This window comes from Syngnathus scovelli, chromosome 2 (assembly GCF_024217435.2).
Source record: "Syngnathus scovelli strain Florida chromosome 2, RoL_Ssco_1.2, whole genome shotgun sequence".
NCBI classification, from domain to species: domain Eukaryota; kingdom Metazoa; phylum Chordata; class Actinopteri; order Syngnathiformes; family Syngnathidae; genus Syngnathus; species Syngnathus scovelli.
In genome coordinates, this window is record NC_090848.1 from 1,556,118 (window position 1) to 1,577,813 (window position 21,696).

The 21,696-nt window shown below is 43.7% G+C and overlaps 3 protein-coding genes across 5 annotated transcripts; 1 reads left to right on the forward strand and 2 right to left on the reverse strand.

Moving 5' to 3' along the window:
• Positions 1-739: 739 nt before the first annotated feature.
• stk11ip (serine/threonine kinase 11 interacting protein) lies at positions 740-9,603 on the reverse strand. Of its 3 annotated transcripts, none has more exons than XM_049755461.2 (25): positions 9,168-9,603; positions 8,546-8,748; positions 8,395-8,469; positions 8,178-8,273; positions 7,993-8,100; positions 7,841-7,912; positions 7,647-7,776; positions 7,480-7,583; positions 7,309-7,398; positions 7,195-7,236; positions 6,960-7,121; positions 6,801-6,870; positions 5,863-6,285; positions 5,581-5,792; positions 5,400-5,510; positions 5,117-5,324; positions 4,581-4,702; positions 4,271-4,508; positions 4,048-4,148; positions 3,883-3,980; positions 3,603-3,793; positions 2,317-2,401; positions 1,828-1,910; positions 1,211-1,440; positions 740-1,148 (listed from the first exon to the last, which is right to left on the reverse strand). In XM_049755461.2, the coding sequence occupies exons 1-25, from the start codon at positions 9,238-9,240 to the stop codon at positions 1,008-1,010; spliced, it is 3,468 nt and encodes a 1,155-aa protein (XP_049611418.1). In that variant the 5' UTR covers positions 9,241-9,603; the 3' UTR covers positions 740-1,007. The 3 variants fall into 3 exon arrangements, with proteins under 3 accessions (XP_049611418.1, XP_049611416.1, XP_049611417.1); XM_049755459.2 differs by having other exon boundaries at positions 4,048-4,199; XM_049755460.2 differs by having other exon boundaries at positions 4,048-4,154; positions 4,268-4,508.
• An 895-nt stretch (positions 9,604-10,498) lies between these two features.
• igfbp2a (insulin-like growth factor binding protein 2a) lies at positions 10,499-14,859 on the forward strand. Its single transcript, XM_049755465.2, has 4 exons — positions 10,499-10,946; positions 13,681-13,841; positions 13,982-14,122; positions 14,371-14,859. Exons 1-4 carry the CDS (start codon positions 10,565-10,567, stop codon positions 14,530-14,532), a joined length of 846 nt encoding a protein of 281 aa, XP_049611422.1. The 5' UTR covers positions 10,499-10,564; the 3' UTR covers positions 14,533-14,859.
• A 329-nt stretch (positions 14,860-15,188) lies between these two features.
• On the reverse strand, positions 15,189-20,460 carry LOC125989282 (insulin-like growth factor-binding protein 5). Its single transcript, XM_049755470.2, has 4 exons — positions 19,578-20,460; positions 17,094-17,266; positions 16,655-16,774; positions 15,189-16,566 (listed from the first exon to the last, which is right to left on the reverse strand). The coding sequence occupies exons 1-4, from the start codon at positions 19,903-19,905 to the stop codon at positions 16,429-16,431; spliced, it is 759 nt and encodes a 252-aa protein (XP_049611427.1). The 5' UTR covers positions 19,906-20,460; the 3' UTR covers positions 15,189-16,428.
• Between the last annotated feature and the right edge of the window lie 1,236 nt (positions 20,461-21,696).

The following is a 21,696-nucleotide window of genomic DNA, read 5'->3' on the forward strand; positions in this document are numbered from 1 at the left end:
GGGGGTTGGAGCTCACAATTCCTTTCTGCCACCAGATGCGCCAACATTGAAGAATCCACAATTTCCACCGATACTAATTTGCACATCCTTTGCACATGACAATGACCTTTCACCCCTAGCTCCACCACAAACAGGCAATTGTCAAACAACGCAAACGATGGCTTCTCAAAGCCCCGTTTTCTGTCGGGTTCAGCGGAAGGTGATCCGTGACTTTCACCGTCATGTGCACAACACATGTGGCGTACTGGTGGCAAGAAGAAATATTTACCCAATGGCGTTTTGTTAGCAAAGGCTTCACACGACTCTGACGGGATACGGAATTTGGCTGGAGCGGGGCGGGCTGAGCTTGCGGTCAAACAGCCTGGGAGAAGCCAAAACTTGGGTGTCCAACCTACAGCCCGGGGGCCATTTGTGGCAAAGCAAGAAAAAAAATGGATCGTCTTTCTCACTTCCTTGTTTTCCACCAATCACTCATCCTTCAGGAAGTTACGCATCAGACCTGCATGATGTTCTGGTTGGGAATGTTGAAATGCTCAGTACGGGAGGATCAATTCAGAAGAGCAGCTGGCACCCATCTATCCATTTCCTTCTGCTTCCGTTGTGGGATTTGAAGCTTAAGCAGGGAAGCCCAGAGGTCCCCTTCCGTGGCCACTCGGTCCAACTCTTCTGATTGATTGTCGTGGGAAAGCTCACCAACCCAAAATTGGATTGTCGTCAGAAATATAACCGATAAAGTGCATTTGTTTGAACGTATTTATACACACAGTTTGCAAACAAATTTGCTGTCGTAGAAAACATAAAATAAAAAGACATTAGTAAAGAAATAAATTATTACATGAACGCTCACAGCTGCAGGATGTTGGGAGGAACTCAAATATGTGCGTGATGACAGCTTCACATGTGCAAGAGGTCATGCCATTGCTCAGAAGAAAAAAAAAAAAAATTCCCAATTCTCCCCGGCCCATCTTCTGCATTGAAGGGGCACGTACCAAAAAAAATTACCATTGTTACGTTTCTGTGTCGTACTTTGTCGTGTGTAGCTTAACGCCAAACATGGCTTCCCACTGTGTTCGAACCCACGCCAGCAGAGTCTGGAGGAGCTCAGAACTCTCCGAGCGCACGTGCCAGGTCTTTTCCTCTTGCTGTGTCTGGAAGACAAAAATGACGAGGGCTTCAATCAAAACCACGAGGCGCCGATTTATCAGCTCACCTCGTCGTAGAGCTTGATGTCCATCCGTCGCTGCTCGTCGGGCCACAGGTGAACGGAGCTCACGCAACTGATGGGAAGCGTCTCCAGGACTGCGAAGCTCCCGCTGCTCGGCTCCTGGGTGCCGTCGACCGCCGCCGATTGCTTTGTGCTCTTCGCCCACTGGTGGTCCTCGTTCAGCAGGTACAGAGTCTCTCGGGTCGCCAGCACCGTCGTCGGGGCCCACGTGTTGTCTGGGAAGACACAGGAGACAACCTTTGACCTCCTCAAAAATCTTCTCCCTGAACCAGTTGCCAGCCACTCACAGGATAGTTTGTCCTTAGTTGACCTACCAACGTGTTTTTGGAATGTGGGAGGAAAGCAGCCACAGGGAGAACATGCAAACTCCACTTACAATAAAATCTCTGAATCGTGAGGCGACGTGCCAGTCCGCCTCCGTGCCGCCCGCCCGAGGCAGATCGAGACACGCTCAAATGCCAGAGCAATTCCGCTGATATGTGCAGCTGTTGCGTATAATCTCAAAATCGCCCGAGGAAAAAATTTGACAGAGCGGCACGAATGAACGTAACCTGTGACTCCATCGAGATGCTAGCCGAGAGAGACGAGAAGTCATGGCTAACCTTGTAGCAAAAAGGCTAAAATGTAGCAAAACTGCAGCTGGCCATCCTCCACATCTGCCTGGATGTCTTCACACACAAGAGGCCTGGCGTAAAACAAAAAACAAAACATGAACACAAAAAGAACACGCAGTACTCGGAGGAAAAGAATCGGCAATGTAGCATTTTAGCATATCTTGCTCCGACTTTATTGCCCAGACCGCGTTTCGTGCGGGTTTCTTATTTGAAATCAAACGGTTACGTTAGCGGTGCTTTTCCGCTTCAGAGGACGAAAACATACAAATAAAAGGTGGCGAACAACAACATAACGCAAGTCTCGCCGCGGAACACATGGTCCTAATCAAGGTGCGGTTTACCAGCTAATTTAACACAGCAATGCTACAAGATGAAGGAAAAAAAAAAAAATCTTGATTGTAATGGAGAGAAGATGTGCGTCCGGATCAAAATGAATTCATCGGTACGATTCTTTTCTCGCTGCTTGTGTTGAAATACCAAAGATGGTGTTGAGGGTTGAGTCTGGCGGTTGAGATTGACCTCAGTTTGCTGTCGGAGCGGTGTGCCATCTCACGTACGATGCCTACACAAAGATGACATGAAAAAATATTTGAAGCCAATGTCCGCGTACAAACACCTGAAAACGTATTGGTGCGAAAAATCTCTGCAAACACAATGAAAGCGAACGGCGTCCCGATTTAGAGACAATAAAAAAGGTCACACCCAAAGCTTCATGGAAAATTTAGGAAGTTAATCCCAGACTATGTTGCAACAGTGCGTCCTGTGCTTTGGGGTGTCCGATTGCAACAACAAAGAGGCGATGGGTGACAAAATGTCCGCGGCACAATGCAGCTTTTAAGAATGGTGGCATAGCAATAGCTAGGAGGGGCAGGATAGATTTCAAGAGCACAGCTTTATGCTCAATTTTGAACAAAATCCTCAACTTAAGTTCCCAGAGACTAAGTTTATAAGTCAAAACATGTTAAATTTAGTTTTACAATTCAATTGGATTAAATTACAAAATCAATTCAAAATTTTAAATATATGAAATAAATTAAATGATGAAGCCTTAACAAAAAAATAAATTAAAAAGGTAAAGTTGAATGATAATTTTATAATTTATATTTTAAATTATTCAGAAAATGCTAAATTTGGGGGAAAATCTGAAAACGCCACAAAGTCTGGCACCAGGAGGGTTCAAATATATTTTGGTGTGGGTGGGGAAAGTGCCCTTGCGGCCCCCCTTCTAGCTCCGCCACTGCTTAATTTGTACCTACAAATGTTTGCAAGTCAAACGTTCGTAAATTGACGACTGTCTGCGTGAACAATTATTTGAATCCAAGTTCCGACTGGTTCACGCAACTTTCCCCTCGTAAATGACGCCGCGGCGTCTTGCATCTTTTCCACCTGAACACGGTCAACCGAAGCAGTCTTAGGTGGCGTTTATGCACGCCCATCAAAACGTTTGTTTGAGAGACTGTGAATTATCCTGTTCCATCATTCCTGTGGCCTCCAGTGGCCTAATCAAGGGTTTTCCTTCCGGGTGCTGGTCTGACAAGCAGACGAGTTGGGCTGGAACAGATCTTTGCCTCGTTTTAGCTTGATACCCGCTACGGCGTCGACGTTGAGATTTTGTTGAGTTAAAAGCAGGCGAAACAACAAGCGGAGCAGGACAGGGTCGGTGAGTTTCTTTCTCACGCAACACGAGTTGTCCTTTTATGTGTTTTCCACATGTTGGACGGGAAGTGGGTTTCTGCTCGCGTTTGGACCGAGCTCCTTCTTACCTGTCAACAGGCCAAAGAAGCTTTTGCAGCGTGAAGTGTCCCGCACCAGGAGGGTGTAGGCCCCGCCCCTTAGTTCCCCATCTTCAAATGCCATGTGGATGCTCTGAGAGCCAAGCCCCACCTCCAAATAGCTGAGCTCCAGGATTGGGTGGCAGTCACGCTTTTGGAGCCAATCGGAGAGCTGCTTTTTGCTGGGGAGGGAATGCACTTAGTAAACAGTAAACGACATTTTTCGTCCAAAACACAGAATTTAAGAAATCAAAGTTGCTCAGCCACTCACCTGGCTCCCAATGTGACTTCAAGCACATAAATCCTCTTGTCGGACACCACCACCAGAGACGGAAACTCTTCCGGCTCCCCAAATCTCACAAGTGACGTCTGAAAGCGAAATGGACATTCAGCCGGTAGAAATGGAAGTGGAATGCGAGCGGCGACGGTGACTCACCTTCAGGAAACAACGGAGCTCCTCTTCCTCCACAAAGACATCTACATCCAAGAAAAGCTTCAACCGATGGTCGACCGCCTCAAAAGCCTCGTTCAGCAGGTCTAAGTCACCCGAGGGAAAGCCGCTCAGATTTAAGTCGGGATTTTTGCTTGCTGAAGATGACATTTCATCAGAAAATAAGAAACACGCCACATTTTCAATTTGCTATTGCGAGCACACACACCAGTGGAGTTGGCCATTCCTGAAGACTGCATAGCTGGCGGCGTGGAACTGACGGCGTTGTAGCTGTAGCTGTAGCTGCCAGCCAGATCCTCCTCGCTTTGGCATTCAGCATTGTAGGACAGCGAGAAAGAGTCGAGCCCGCCGTCCCCGATGGTGAAGGAACCCCCTTGCGCGGTGGAAAAATCGAGGTCCTCCGTGGCGGCTGTGGCAGTTTCCTCCGAATCACTGCTACGGTTCAACTGTGGCAGAGTGCGACGTTGACTGCTTTTCAAAGTACGGGGAGAAACATTTCCAGTGACGATGAACGACACCTTGATGTCTTCATTGATGGTCCTTGATGGACGTTGGATTGGTGTACTGCTGTAAGGGAACGACTGGCCAGCTAGCTGGATCAAGTGGTCACTTCCACATTCAGGACAGTTCTCACAATGTCCTGAAAAAAAAAAAAAAAAAAAAAAGATTTTGAAAAAATTAAAACCCATCATCAACTGTCACGCCCTGGGATATGTTACGAGTCAATTGCAGGGCAGATGAAGTATAAGCAAACAATCTTGAGGCAATTTCGTGAGCAAACTAGTCTCAGCCGGTGCTGAGGAATCATCAAAACATCTTCTAGGGCAAAGTGGAGATTGCGTGCCGGTGCAGGTTTTACGATATCAACAGTGGTCAAATCATGTCGGTCTGTCTAAATCTTATCTGTCAGCTGTTGATTATGAAATCCAAAAAAAAGATTAAGGGGAAGATAAGCGATTGGATGATTTGTCCTCAAACACGCCTCCATTCATTTAGGAAGAAAAGTTGTTTTGACAAAATGACTCACTGCCTCTGCATGACCTAGCTTGCTCACCTTTGTCGCCGCCATCGCATTCCATCGTTCCGTCGTGCTCATCCGCGCCCTCCGGCATCATCACGCCCCTTGTACTCCTCGCTCGACCTCCGGCCTCCGTGAACTCTGACCCGCAGCGAAGGCACTGCAAATGAAGACGGCCTGGAAGGAGCCTAACGTCACGACGGCGGTTGGCCGCTGCCACGGGTGACAGCACGTCGACGAGATCCTGCTCGAGAAGGGTTACGGTAAGACTTCGGGGTCGTGTCGTTGGTCCCGACCAGAACTGTGTTTGTGACGCAACCTTAAGGGCCTGCTGCGGGTCATCATCTAGAAGAACGTAACATCTCCGCCTCTTTTCCTTCATGATGTAGTCAAACTGGATCTCCACAGCAGGTAACATTACTTTGCTCTCCTGAAAGAAAAAAAATATTTTCCAGTTAATTCAAGCAAAAAAAAAAGTTCATACAGAACTACATCTTCACCTTGCGGGTCCAAGCTGCCTGCGTGGCCTCCACCTTGGCCAGGCAGTCCAGTTCCAGACAGCACCTTTCCTGGCCGGACTGCATGTCGACCTCGAGCAAATGGCTCTGTTTGACACGCAGAAACACCTCCTTCCTCCCCTCATCCTGACTCTGGTCATCTTCCTCTTCTTTGTCAGGTAAGACACCCACCAGGAGCGGCAGACACTGGTCCACTGCACTCCAAAATAAAGTTCCGCTTGATAACATATACCAAACGTGTTTTTTTGCTTTGGTTATAACTACCTCCCAGGTTTCCCTCGCGTTCTCCTTCCTTGGAATGGCCGCTCTCCTGCCTCGCTGACTTGAGGGAGTCCAAACTGTGTCTGGTGGAAGGGACCTGAGTTTCTTCCAAAGTAGACTCAGAATGCTGAGTGTTTTGACTGGGCCACTGTAATGTGGACTCTGTTTCTGTCTCTTGCTCTGCCTCCACCTCTGCCTCCGGCACCCTGGGCTCAGATGTGAGACGTGGCGGAGGAAGAACCTCCAGAGGTGGATGCAGAGGGGCCTCCAGGCTGTTGGAGAGCGTTTCTAAGCCGTGAAGAGTTTTGGAAGGAGGCGGAGCTGCATCTACGTCTAAGTGGTGTTGGTACCGCAACCAGTCTTCACCCAGCTGCTCTCTGAAACTGGACATGCGCTCAATCTCCTCTTGGTGTGGAAGAACAATGTCTAGAGAGGAAGCACACAGTGCTTAGATGGGCACCATAGCTTAACAAATTGAAAAATACACAGGATCAGATTCAGGGCCGAAAGAAAATGACAAAATAATAACAATAAAATTAAATAAAATGAATACATAAATAGATAAAACAACAACAATACTAATACTACTAATAATGATGCTTACATTAAATTAGTTTCTATTTTATGGATGGATGGAAATAAATAAATAAATAAATAAATAAATAAATAAATAAATAAATAAATAAGCCTACATTAAATTAGTTTCTATTTTAGTTATGTCCGTGCTTTAAATTGATTTTCTTTTGGGAAAAAAAATAACGCAAAATTCTATTTGAACTTTAACTGAAAGATGTTTCAAATAGGATCAAAATTAAAATACACTTCTATTTTGGGTTCATATGCGACTCCAGAGTATTCGGCGTGTCACCAGTCATGAACCTCAGGGCACGTCACTGATCTGATTTTGAAAGAAGCACAAACAAAAGGTATCAAGAACCCACCTTGTGAGGAGGACACAACCCGGTAGTCGGTATCACTTGGCTCTGAGATACTTGCTCGGCGCACTTTAACCTTGGCGTGCAAAACAGAATTATTTCAAATATATACAAACTACCCCAGCAGCCAACTCATAAGGATTGAATGAGCATCTTCCATCGTACCCGGGACTTCTTTTTGCGTCCGCGTGAGCCTCGCACCTCCCCCACTGAGAGACTATCGCTGAGCTCCCCGGCTCCACTCGACACGTCTGCGTGACTTTGCTCTAACTCTGCCGGAGGGGACGACTGGACCCGGACAATCAGTTGCTCGACTTTCGGCAGAGCCTGGTGAAAAGAATATTTTCCTCTTTAGACTGCTGCAGATCTTCGCGAGCATCTCAAACTGAAGAACACTTACAGATAACTCGGAAGAAGAGAGCGGGACGCCGTCGAGTTTAAGCTGGAAGAAACCGACATGCGTGAATGGGATTTAAAATCTCACGTTTAAGTCACCAGCATTTTTTTTACCCACTCTGAGGCTGACGGCTTTAGGCGAGAGGTGTCGGACGGTATACGTGCGATGAGTCTTCTGGAAGTACAGCGGGTTGCCCTCCAGGTTCAACTTCATGAAGGGGACATGGGCATGTTAAAATAACGCTCTGCAGCATGACTTGCGTGGATAGATTCACGTGTGCCTCCTCACCGTGTTTAGGCAGTGGAGCAAGGAGAGAGGAGCCAGTTGGGAATGCTCCACCAGGAGATTATAGGCCAGGTCCAAGTGTTGGAGTGATGCCAACTGCTCCACACCTGTTTGAGAGCCAAATGCATTAAGAGAAACGTATCATGTGCGAGTCGATGTGTGCTGTGTACCATTGATAGTCTCCAATTCATTGTTCCTGAGGATGAGCGTGACAAGTTTGACCCTGGCGCTTATGCTAAGTGTTGGCGCCCTCTGCAGGCAGTTGTAGCCGAGGTTCAAATGTTCCAGCTCACTCAAAGGCTGAAAGGACAGAGAAGCAGCATAATCATTACGGTTCAAAAACCAGGAGGCAAACGTGTCTGACCTTTAGAAATTCTGCACACTCCTGAATCTTGTTGTGGCTTAGATCCAAAGACTTCAGGACGTTCAAGAGACTCTAAGATAAGAGTGTAGTGTCAGGGGGGGAAAGATTGATAAGGTAGAATGCTAAATGATTCCTCGGGTCATTAGACTCACTAAAGACTGGTCAAGGCAGACAATGAAGTTGTAGCTGAAGTTGAGGGTGTGGAGCTCCAACCATGGCAGTGCAGAGCTGAGGTCACCGCCGCACAGGGAGAGCAACTCCTGCAGGAACAGGGTCGCAAAAGCGGTGTCACCGAAGCTACAAGTGTCAGATGCAGGAACGGCCATTTTGAGAGCACCTCCAGGGAGCTCAGGCTCTTTGAGCAGATGAAGACCTCCAACTGGGAGTAAACGCCTCGGAGACCCTCAAGACAATGCGGGGGGATGTTCTTCAGCTGGCAAGAGAAATACCAAAGGATGCTTTTTTTTTATCCCCATCTTAATCTACTCAGCATAGCATTCAACATTGAATTGTGGTAAATAAATGTAATAATAATTTTTGTTTATATTTAGTACCTCCAAACACTTTAGAGACTTGAAAGGGAAAACCTTCACCCCAGACTCCAGTCTTGAACTTGATGGGTTGATGAGCTGCATAATGCACGCACATAGTTTTCAAATAACGAATATTCCATTAGTTATTTATTAGTTGACAACTGAAAATCACCTTTAGGGAAATGGTCTTCTGCAGGATGTCGAAGAGGAACTGCAGCTGCAGCAAGGATGCAGTGTCAGCTGGATGGGATGGCAGGGCCAGGAAGCCATGCTGCTGGTTCCTGGACAGCAAGTGTTGCTCAAAGAGTCGGGTGAGTTGCTGCAAGCTCGTCGCTGGCAGGGTCAGCGTGCTGCTGCCTCCCAGCACTAACTCACCTGCATATGGAGGCGGGTGAGATGCCAATATTGTATACATGCACATCTTTATCAATCTGAAATTTGAGGAAAACTTCATTTTTGTTTCAGTCGATCAATTAAAATTAAGATTCTCTGTAATTGTTTTGGTTAGAGTTCATTTATTTTGGTTGTCATGATTTTGCTCTATTTTTGGATTTCTTATTCTGTTTTGTTCTTTTAATCCTGTAAGGGCGGTATGCTAAATGAGTGGTTGGCATTTATGCCTTAACATTCTGACTAAATTAACCCCATATCGAGTTTTTAATTGAATTAGAGGAATAATTGAACTACAAAATTCACATTTAATGCCCCTGTTTATAATATTTCAGACTAGACTGAAAGAGGAGATGAGAATCAAGCAGCACTAACATGAATCCTGTTTAGGGTTGAAGACTCACCATTATTTCGGAGAAGTGTTGCCAAGCTAGTGACAAGAGACGACTGGCCAGTCCCACCGTAAGAACGAGACATGCTTAGCCGGCGTTGTAGCACCTAGCTGCTGTCTAAAGTGACAAGCCTCTGGGTTTTAAATACACCATTACAATCTTAACAAACAAACAGCCATGTGTCAACGACCACCTGTCAGCTGACATTCCGAACTCAGCTAGCTAGCCGGCTAACCTAGCTAAAACACTTCCTGGTCACAAGCTAAAACGTGTCATGCTGACAGGAGATATTCACGCAATTAAAGCCCAACTAGTAACGTAACCGTAACGTGTAGTAACTTGTCACAAATGCAGAATTTTCCTGCGCTGCACGGTACAGTACTCGAAAGTGATGTTTTTCATGGTGTTGACAACTTTGTGTCACGTGACAAGGAAGCGGCTACGGTGGCCGTGACGCACCAAATTTAAATGTCACTAATGGGTTTTATATTACGTATTTAAATTCTGTAACATGACATTGAGCAACATAAAATGTGTGAAAATTTAACTTGAGTTAAAATTTGAATCAACGCTATTTCTGTACTTTTTTTGTTATTTATGTGCATAATTGAAATTCTCATTGTTTTTTGTTGATACTGTGGCATTGATGTATTGATTTAATTTCGTTTATTATTGTATTTGCATTTTCCGGAAGAGTTGAAGTGCACGCATCTACACTTTTTAGTTAAGTAGTGTCACAGAAATATTACTAACGCCTCAAAACTCCTCTCAAGACCAGTTAAAATGTACACAAAAACTACTAAACTATTACCCAATAAGGCAGGATATTGTCATTATAAAGCTTTTATATTAGATACTGTATGGTACTTCTTTCAACTCTGTCACACTTTAATTCAATCCAGTATTTTTTTTCTTTAAATGTGCAGAATATTAAAAAAAAAACTTCTAATTGACATTAAAATACAGTGCAGCACATTCGTATGAATGACTGTTTTGAAACAGTAATTCAATCATTCAAATGCACAATGTCTGCCAATGTTATTTAAATTGGGAATAAAATTCTGCTTTGGTTTTTGATAATCGACAACACAGATTTCTTATCGGGACATGACTATTTTTCCTCTAAAATACCGCAATGCCTGCCATTTTAAATTCTGTAGCCTTGACATTAAGAGGAGAAATGTCTCCCCTGCAAAAGTCAGGTCCAGTTCTCAACGATGAGAATTGTAGGACCCAGCAGACCACCGCACGCACCCCCTTGCTTCACCTGTTCGCGTGCGCACGAGCAGCGCCCCCCCTCGCTCTTCCTCCTTCCCTCTCTCTCTCTCTCTCTCTCTCTCTCTCTCTCTCTCTCTCTCTCTCTCTCTCTCTCCCCCAAACTTGGTAATTCCTTCCACCAGCCCACAATAATGCCACAAAAGCCAAGACAAATCACAATGCTCAAGCTCTACAGCTTGCTGGTCATCACCGCGGCCGTCACCGGCGGCTCTCTGGCCGAGATGGTCTTCCGCTGTCCGGCGTGCACCGCGGAGCGCTTGGCTCTCTGTCCGCAGTTCAACGAGCCTTGCGCAGAAATCGTGCGCGAGCCAGGCTGCGGCTGCTGCCCGGTGTGCGCCCGGCAGGAGGGCGAGACGTGCGGCGTGTACACCCCGAGGTGTGCCGCTGGCTTGCGATGCTACCCGACGCCCGATTCGGAGCTTCCCCTGGAGCAACTGATGCAGGGTATGGGTCTGTGCCGGCACACGGTCGACACCGACACCGCCAGCCTGGAGCACCGGGAGCAGACCAGCGGTCAGTTCAATTATCGGAATCAAATAACGGGAAATATTAGAACACTCATGTGATATATTTCAAAAAATCGCATAAAAGGATAATTGAGGCACTCATGCTTGTTGTTAATTTACATTTTGTTTGACCACAAATGTCCAAAATAACAATCCTCCACTCTTCCACCCAAAGCTGCCTTCAAACTAAGGTAGTGACCAGAATTGTCAAAAACGGCACTCCTTGGATGGCGTTAAAAAAAAAAAAAAAGACTCCCAATGTTGATGTTGATGATTCTTTGAGGGATTGGAGAGAGCTGGGAGACAGCGGGAGGAATGTTGCATTGTTTGGAAAAGCTGGACTTTAGGCTTTGACCTGCAGTAAGCATACACTGGGGTTTACCTAGAAAACGGGCCGACTGTGTGTGCAGGAGGAGTCCAGTGAGGCTCATGTGCTTTGTGTTTGTACAAGGACGGGTCACTGCGAAGAAGAAAAGTAAACAGCCTCATTATTTGGATGATTCCGAGGCCCTCAGTGAAGCTGGACCATTGCAGCTTCACTGCAATGGTCCAGTTCACTGACCAGTTCACGAACAGCGAACCAGTTCACTGGTTCACTGTTCGTGAACGCTTTGCCCCGAAGAAACGTTCATTTCGGAGCCGGCGGCGAGATCGTCATTTTCTCCGTTTCGTTAATCAGAACCTCACACGGTGTTGCTGGGTCAAAGGCCACGGAGCAGTAAGGCCTTACATCATCACTACTGCTGGTTGTTATACAAGAACAATATTAGGATGAATCGTGGAGGAATGTGGAGGAAGTAACAATGTCAAGTACATTTTTGTAGGTGCTCCTGGAAGTGAGAGGCAGAGCGGGAAGAAACAGCAGTACCATCTGAAATAACACGCTTGGCTAACAAGAGCAAGCATTCCTGTCCAGTTGAAGCCTGACAGACTGAAATAGCCCAGAGATAATCCTCCTCAAAAAAATCCACCACCCACCAATGCAGACTTTCTTCAAAAAACCTCGTCGTTCCAACTTCTGCCAATCAAGACGGCAACCGCACGTTTAGTCGCTGTGCCCAGAATCTTCTCGCGCTTGTTCCAAGAAGTAGAATATCTTTTTAGAAGACTTATTTTAAGACAATTGAAACATAACAAATCATTTTAACCGGTCCTCCGTTTCCTATACGCTTGTCCGTCTCAGGTGAGCTGCAGCCGATACCGAGAATCGAACTCCCCCGAGCTTAAAAACGAAGAAGGTAGTCGGTAGTGGAAATTATTTATCACTGTTTTCCAAATTTTATTTTATTTTGTGTAAATGGGATATTATTGCCTTTGATTTTAAGCATTTGGACACTTTAAAATCGATTGTCAAAAATAATGATCGATTACTCTTGATTAATCGTCGCACCTCGAGTTTGCAATCATTTGCTGGCAAGTGAGATGAATTATAGAAGCAGGCATGTGTGTGTGTGTGTGTGTGTGTGTGTGTAAGCATGTCAGAACGTGTCAAAAAGGCGCTCTGAGATAAAAAGGTAAACACATCTGCCTTCTGCAGATTCTACAAAACCAGTTCCAGCACTTTAAGGTTGATGGACAGACAAATATCATTTTTAAATTTTTTAAAAATCCTGATTTATACTCGGAGCCCGTTTTTGAAAACAATATTTGGATATACACTGAAGTGAATGAGCCAGTCCACGCTTGGCTGATCCGAATCTTGACGCTGCACCTCTGGCTTGTGTGCATTCTGGGAATCTGTCATGGATCACTTTTAGAAAGGAACTCATTGTCTGGGGATTAATTAAAGCAGTAGACTGGACAGTTGGCCTGCTCCTCTGTTTAGACTGCTGATCCCGACCGGCCCACCGAGGCCTGACTCCCTCATAAAGGGAAGGAGGGCTCCGGTGGTGTGGTCCTCTGTGCTTGGCTGCATGTACATACAGTGAAAGCGATTGTGCCCTTTGACCCTTTACAAATGGTGCGTTCATGTGTGGGGCTGCAGAGACTTTGGACCTCCATACAGTATGGAAGGTTTTGTCAGAGACAGTTGTTACGTAAGGGCACATTTGAACAAAACAGTTTCTAGCTGGGAAAAAATATATATTTTGGAGCTAAAAATAATACAAATGATAATAAAAATTATTTTATATATTTATTTATAAATGATAAAATGTCAAAAGAGTGGCCATGTGTATCTCAAAGTGATTATGATAATATATAAACTAATAATAAAGAACAACCTTGCTGTTAAGGAAATCAAATCTAAAATGCTTTGACAAGAATGAAAAGTAACTGAAACTACGTTTTACGTTCATTAAATGAACTAAAAGTAGTATATACTTTGTTTTCATCTTTGTCAATCATCAAATAATTCTTGTTTACTGTTACGAAATAGTTAGTGAACTTTTTTTGATCTTGCACTAAACAAACACTCTATATATGGAAAAAAAGTACAACTAATAAAAAAAACTAGTGAAAAGAAAAAAACAAGTGAAACAAAGCATACTGGAAAAAACAAATTTAAAAAAGTCAAAATGAATTAAATTATATTAAAAAAAAATGCAAACAATTATAACCCTGGTGTATCTTTTTAGGGGAGAGAAAAAAATGTGCAAAAAAAATGAGGATTATTGCTTGTGTACATTTTAGCTAGCTTTGCTCTTTCTCATACATGTACCTAACAATCAATAAATATACGACACCATAAATGTATACCCGATCAACTTTCTGACTGTGCATCATCGCTCCTCCCCTTCCAGGTGAGACCTTTGAATTGTTGTCCGAGTCCAGCCTGACCTTAAGTAAGGACACCACTTGGATGGGACCCAAGGAGACGGCGATACGACAACATCGTCAAGAGATCCTGACCAAGATGAAGACCAACAAGGTGGAAGAGCTTAAACCTACACGACCCAGACAGGTGAGCGTTGGAGGGAGGAGGAAAATAAGTCAGTAAATCATGTACTGCTTGGAAAAAATTTCAAAACATTTTGAAGTTACATCAAGTTAAAACTTTCCACTTCACCCGCAATGACTCTGTGCCTCGCTTCGGGTTTTCAGACGCCATGTCAGCAGGAGTTGGACCAGGTTCTGGAGAGGATCTCCAAGATGCCCTTCAGAGATAATCGAGGTCCACTGGAGGACCTCTATGCCCTGCACATCCCGAACTGTGACAAGAGAGGGCAGTATAACCTCAAACAGGTGAATAATAAGCATAATAATGCAGAATTATATATATATATATAAATAAATAAATAAAATAAAAAGAAAATATATATACTAAATATATAAAATAAAAATACATATAAATATATATAAAATATATATACTAAATATATCAAATAAATAGAAAAATAAATAAATATATATATCAAATTTAATTTCTAATATCTCTAATATTTTAAGAAATTCGATTGTTACTGACTCCCCTGTAATGAATGTCGTTTCAGTGCAAGATGTCTCTTTATGGTCAGAGGGGTGAGTGCTGGTGTGTAAGCCCCCACACGGGGCGACCCATCCTAGCAGCCCCCACTGTGCGGGGCAACCCCAACTGCAGCCAGTACCTTCCAGAGCTGGAGCTGGAGATGGCCAACATGGAGCAGATACAATAATAAAACAAACAAAAAAGCTACTGTGAAGCATCTGGGAACAAACAACAATGAATAAGTGAGGTGCAACTTGCAAGCTTCAGAAAGCGCATATTGTTAAACTTAACATGTTAAAAAAAAAAAGATTTATAGATGCAAAGGGTGCTTTGGTTTATTTTATGTCTGTAATGGTGCATTGAGATACTAGTTTATTGTGTTTTGTGACTACATGTAACTCAAAACACTTGATATCATCTTAACCCATTGAAATAAATAAAACACTCTAATAATGTACTTCATGAAAACGTACTGTTATGGAATAATTATACAGAATAAAAATAATTAAATGGACGACTTGTTACTCCTATGTACACTTTGGCCACTTGGGGGCAGTGTAATACAGACATTGAATATACATGGAGCCTCTCTATGGCGTTTTGCATTGTTCGTTAGCATGAAGCTAAACCAACAAAAACAAAAAAAAACAAAAATGTCGAAAAACTGCTGACTCGTATCTCAAAGCAAAACGTAGGCTACTATTTTGAAAATTTGAATCTGGGTTAATAAAAAATAAAACAGGAAATTAAAATCTAACATTCTTGGTGAAGGGTAATATGGCTTTAAAATCATTTTAAAAATAACACATTTAAAATTTGCAATCAAAAGGTCCAAGCTTGCTCTTCCAGAGTACACGTTCTTTAATTAAATAGTGATTTGTCTTACAAAAACCGAGTACATGAACGACACAAGTGATAAATATTTTTACTATGTCCACATCATAGTCAATTTCTTTTATTTGCCACATTGTACGCACGCCTGAATCGATGGACGGGAGCGGGACAGGCTTCAAATTATAAACCCATCAATTGACTTTTGCAAGGCATGATGCATTATCATAAAATAAACACAAAGAAGGTGATGGAACAAAAAAAAAAAAACATCAAATCAAACCCAGGATCAGCAACTCCAGGATTATTTCTCTCCCCGATATGAGAAAATAATGTATCAATACATGAATCAGATAAACTGCTTGGCAGGCTTTGTGATGGTGTAGCGCCATCTCTGATCAAATCGTTCACCATCTATCAATCTCCACCTACCCCAAGCGCCATGCAAATTGCCATGTGGCCAAAGGCACTTAGATTTCCATACGAACTCAGTGACCGTCCGTACACATGCAGCCAGGTGGATTTGCTTCAACTCTGACGCTCCGAAACGAATGCATACATAGCACACCAGGCCTTTACATATCATTTGCATGCAGGTCCCAAAAGATAATCTTTTTTTTGAAGGGCACGGCACAGACACACAAAATACACCACCTGCGCCGCAAATTGGACCTGCTTTTAGCTGGTCTAAGGTCCACTTTCCTTTCTGCCACCACATTTTACTGTAACATATTAATCTATCTTTATAATTCGTGATTATATTTTTGGTATTTTTGCTTGGAAATAGCAACGTATAATTTTGATTGATCGTAGTAAGGGTGGTTGGTGCATATGCAGGATTGTCTCCGAAAATTAGAATATTGCGATAAAGTTTTTTATTTTCTGTAATGCAATTAAAAAAAAATTAAATTTTTGTTTTTTAATTGCATTACAGAAAATAAAGAACTTTATCACAATATTCTAATTTTCTGAGACAGTCCTGTAAGCAAGTACAACAAAAAAAAAACATTAAAAACCCAAAAATAAAGAAATCATGGAAATCATCCCTCTTATGTTTGCTAATGGTGAGCACATCAAGGAGTTATCACGCACACACACACACACGCACACACACAGTCCGTTTAAAACCACAGTTACGGTATGTACAAGCAGTTTGTTTCCCTTTAAAAACCAGAACAGTCCATCACCACCACACAGTGACAAATCAGACTGCGAGTTGGCACTCATCACGTGTGACGGCGAAACTTCCACCTCACTCGTTCCTGTTGCTGCTGCTGTCCAAGTCTTTGCACTGCAAGTCACCGCCGGCGTAGTTTATGCCTGGGATCTTGGCACCGAAGCGATCCACGCACCAACATATCCCCCTCCTGCGGCCGCGGGATGGTTTGCACTGCGGGTTGAGACGTGACGGCTTAACACGTTGCGTTCTCTGCCGAATCGTGATAAGTAAACACCGAGGTGGAAGGATTCCAGTCTACCTGTTTGCGCTTGAAGAAACCTTTTTTGTCGCAGTTGGGGATGTACAAAGATAGAGCCAAGACCCGAGAGGTGTCCTTCATGCTTTGAACGAGGTGATCCAGACGTCTCCTGCAGGGCCCCTACGTAGGAAGCGACACGGTTGCTCGTATTTTTATTTACAATCAACAGTTTACGATTATGCTACCGATTGCGATATGATGAAAGCTGCGGTTTGCCTTTTTTTTTTTTTGTCAGTATGTGAATTAGTAAAGCAGTTCAGGTTTGCACACTGTACGGAAATAAATGAGATTTTTTTTCCTGGAATGCAAACTTTTTTTCTGGATTTTTTTTTCCAACGTGCATTTAGAATAGCAAAATAATATTGAAAAAAAAACTAAAGGTGAAGTGAAAAGATTGCAATTAAAAGCCTGTCGCAGTGAGTGAGTGCCGATTACGTACAAACTGAGGCTCCAATTTCTCCAGGCCGTGCAGAGGGAAGTCCAAGTTGCTATTGGGTCCCACCCTGGCTAGCTGCTTTTTGCGATCCTTAGCCTGCTTCATCGCCTGGGCCTTCCGACTGCTGATGTGATCTCGTCCATAAATGGGCACCTTGGTTTGGGGCATCATGGAATCTGGGAGAGATAACAAGACATCATTGTGAGATGGTCACGTGTCCAGATGAGTCTTTGCTTCTGGTCAAAGTGATTTGTATGTGACAACAGAATTTTAGGATCTGCATAAGAAGGCAGATATGGGAGATTCATTTCTGCAAAATGACTCTGTCCTCTCCTGCACCCACAGACAAATTACTGTGTGAATTTGAATGTGGACACAAGCCAGTGTACACAGGGAAAACATGCGAGCATGGTGAAGAACATTCCACAAAGTAACCACATCAGGCCAGGTTTCCATTGTGTGAAAGGTAATCAAATATCATAGCTAAAAGCTCAGTTGGAAGGATCTGAAAGCATATGTAACCAATAACCATCCATGGAATCTCTATTTTCTCCCCACTAGAACAGGTGTGCATGATCCTATCTTCAAAAAAAGTAAAAATAAATCGTACATACGATATATGATAAATAACTTGGGCCCTACCATCGACCCTTGTGGAACGCCACTCATTGCGTCCATGCAAGTTGATTAGGTTGCCCTCATTTTTACAAATAGAGCTTGTGCTCTTGCTTGATTGCTTCTAAATCTAAATAATAAATAAAACTATGCTTTTCTATGAAGTCATCAAACCTGACTAAAACGTGTTTTGTTCCTTTAAGCCACTGCTGGCTCATTTCCATTGATATGTAGCCTTTCCTCCATTTTATTGGTACATGAATCTATGTGGCTGCTCGCTAAGCTATTAAGCTAACGTAATGAAACAAGGTCACCCCCCCACCACCAAAGCTCTCGCGATGACGATGCTGTAGATCACCGTGATGTCATACATAATGACTTCTTGGAAACGGTTTCCTGCTGACACAGTTATTTTCTCCCCCCCCCCCCCCTCCTTTGGAGGAAAAAAACCAGAAGCAGGATCCGCATTATATGTCCATCAAGTCTTTGCTTGCTAATCCTCACCCAATCTGGCCTGTGCTGACGAATCATGTTGCAAACTTTTGCACGATGATCGTCTTCTTTAAATCGTCACCGTGTAACATCTCATGACATCAGGTGAACTCGATCCAAAGATGACATGCAGACAATGCGCGAAGATCTGAAATATGACATCATCTCGTTTGAACAAGCTAGCAAAATGCGCAGCTTCTGATTGGCTGTTGATTGAGCGAATTGCAAGTTGCACGAAACAGCAAGAAACAAACAAAAGGAGGCGGGAAATTCTTCTGCTTGGGGGGGTGGACTGAATATCTTCACATGTAACGTCATCTATGTTACTTTAAACACCTGGAATCGAATCTTGCTGAATAAAATCGTTTCTCGTATGTCTTGGCCTCGGGCGATGTCACTTCACAAATAAGGCGAGTTCATTTATGCCAGGCAATGAAAAAAATACAGACACAGGCGTAACCAGGTCCCACCTGTAATTTTCTTGTTTCATGTGGGTCAGCACCTGATCCGCACCCCCGCCCCCACCCCACTCACACAAAGCCGACTGATTTATGCCTTTCGGGGTTAAGATGGCAGGTTGATTGGCGCCCATTGTTGGGTTCACTGGGAAATCGGGCATTGGATGTGGTGTCGGGGGGGAATCGGGCAATGGGATATTTGGGGGGGATTTTGAATCATATGTTAGGCTATCTTTAAAGTTTTTTTGACGCGAGCCGCATCGTCGTCATAGTTTCCTTCTGAGGGCCATTATGACTGTCAACAAATGATAACTAGTTTTGAAATCACAGACTAGTAAAAACTGTTCAAATATTTTAAAAAGATGAAGGTAATAAACATTGCTAGAAATACCTATTTTTCAAAAGTGAAGACAATCTGTAATTTTAGTTTTGACAAATGAAATCTATTCACAATTTGTCTTTGCAGGCCACTTAAAATAATGTGGCGGGCCACATCTGCCCCCCGGGCCTTGAGTTTGACACCTATGCTTTAAAAGGTGATTGGAGACAAAGTCTCGCTGGTTCCAAGAGGTCAACACCTCAAGTCACTGGTGGAATTTCGGAAGAGCCATCTTATCATCAGCGTATATTACACATGCGGACTGTGAGAGCAAATTCACATTGTGCCAAAATAAACCCGTTGAACTCAGAGCTTCAGTGATTCACCCAAGACACGCGAGAGTGGCATGAGAAATCATTCAGTCTCACTTCAATTGCCTTACAATTCTTATTTATTATTAACAAATAGGCTATTTATTTTGCTCATCTCTTTGAATGCTTTTCCATTAGAATAGCAATATGGGTTCCTGCCAGTAGACTTCAATTCTTGCCAATTAAGAGTTGATCTATTTTGAAAAACACCACCGTGACGCCACTGGCCTACCTTTGGAAGGCTGCAGCAGTTTGTACAACTTCTCGTTTCTGCAAACGCCGCGGCCGTGCAGGAGGGCGTGCAGAGGCTTCTCCTCGCCGTTTTTGGGAAGGCATCGCAGCCCGCGAGTACACGGCCCCGTGTACACGCCGCAAGACTGGCCGTCCTCGAGCGCGCACGTCAGGCAGCATCCGCAGCCGGGCTCCTTCACGGGTTGACAGCCCACCGGCACCGGCGGGCACATGGAACGGGCCTTCTGGTCGCACGGCTCGCACGGCACGTACGACGCAACGCAGCTTGGGACGAAGAGAAGCACCAGGAGAGCTACACTCGGTAGCATGGTGCAGACGTGGGATGGATGACTGGATATCAACTGAAGAAGCGGCGATGTATCAACGACTGGAGTCCGAGCATCAAGCAGGGGTTTGCGGCTTCCACAGGTGCGCAAAGTTATCACCGCAGACGACCAGTGACGCGACTGATAACCAAGGGAGTCTTCAACTTTGCAGTGGAGAAGAAAAAAAAAAAATGCTTCAATGAGCACGAATAGATCCAGCAGTCTCCTCGTCTTCTGCCTGGCGCCGATTGCGCGCAAAATCTTTCGTGTGCGCGTCTGTTTCCCCCTGCGTCTCTCCTTTCTGCTTCCGTGCCTGCGTGTGAGCAGAATGTGTAATCTGTGGCTGGCGTTGAGCTGTGGCCTTAAAAAAAAAGAAGAAAAAAAAGCCAGAGGCGAAGCCTATGACGATGGGGATGTCAAACAAGGCACGGAGGGGGGAGGCGCACTTGTCAAGCGTGCAGGCTGTGATGCTGATTCTGCAGGGCGGGTACTGGCATGCCTTCAGATAGGAGACGGTGGCTGATGTGACTGAGGACCGACCACTCACCACCCCCCACCCATTGCACTCAAGTTGAACAGGGAATCCAGAGAATATGAAGTAAAGTCAGTGTGATTTTTTTTTTTTTAAAGTGGGGGTGGAATTAAAATTTTTGTAATTTTTTTAATTACATTTGCACATTTTATTTTTAAATTCAATATATAATAAAAATAATTACTTTATCTTGTTGCATTTTTTTATGGGACGATTTTACATCATATTAATGTTAATTTCACAGATTTTTTTTACAGTGTGTCTAGTACGATCTGTGAATCTAATTTGATCCTAATGATTTTTATTATATGCTTCCCTCGCTTCCAGGCAATCCAGAGAATATGAAGAAAAGTCAGTGTGATTTTTAAAAAAAAAGGGGGGGGGGGTGAATACATTTTTTTGTTAATTTTTTTTAAAATTACATTTGTACATTTTTTGTTAATTTTTTAAAAATTCAATATACAATACATAATCACTTTTTTTTCTTGTTACAATTTTTATGGCACAATTTTACAGCATATTAATTTCACAGATTTTTTTGATTTACATTATATGCTTCCCTCGCTTCCTTGTACTCCTCCCAGATGCATTTATTTCCAGGGTGCCTCCTCTGACCAACATCCTGCTCATCGTGAGGCCCCCGGAACAGAAACTGACCTTTCAAAGCTTTTCTTCCTCGCAGCATAGGTCAGGTTTCACATTGCCAGCAGTCTCTCGTCACATGTCCTTTTTAGCAAGTAGAAGAGGAAGTTCATCTTTATTTGGATGCCAATTCGTTCATATAAACGCTTTACAATTGGTGACTCAAAGATTCATGCCTCGTTTCCCGTGTCGTTCAACTGGTTTATCCTTCATCTCAACTCTTTGCCACAACTTGCACCCATGTATGGTAGCATGACTTTTCTCGCTAATGCTCACTCAGCTGAACTCTAACTCGATGTGTGACATCATGCCGCCATGACAGTATTCCTTGCAAATTCGTTGATAAAAACGAAGATGACCGTGGAACAAAAAGAGGATTCTTTTTTTTGTCAAATGAGTCAGAAGCGATTTATTCATTGTGCTCTCATCAAGGTTTTCTCTCCTATTGTTTGGCCGTGTCTATCCGAGGCTCGGCTTTCACGTCCTGACCTACTTTACGATGTGCTAAAAGGACGCTTGCAGCTGCCTTGTGGAAGAGCTCCTGGAGTCAGCTTCAAAAAAAGGACTCAAAAGATTTAACCTGGATTCGTTTGAGATCAAGTTTGAGATTCGAATCTTGA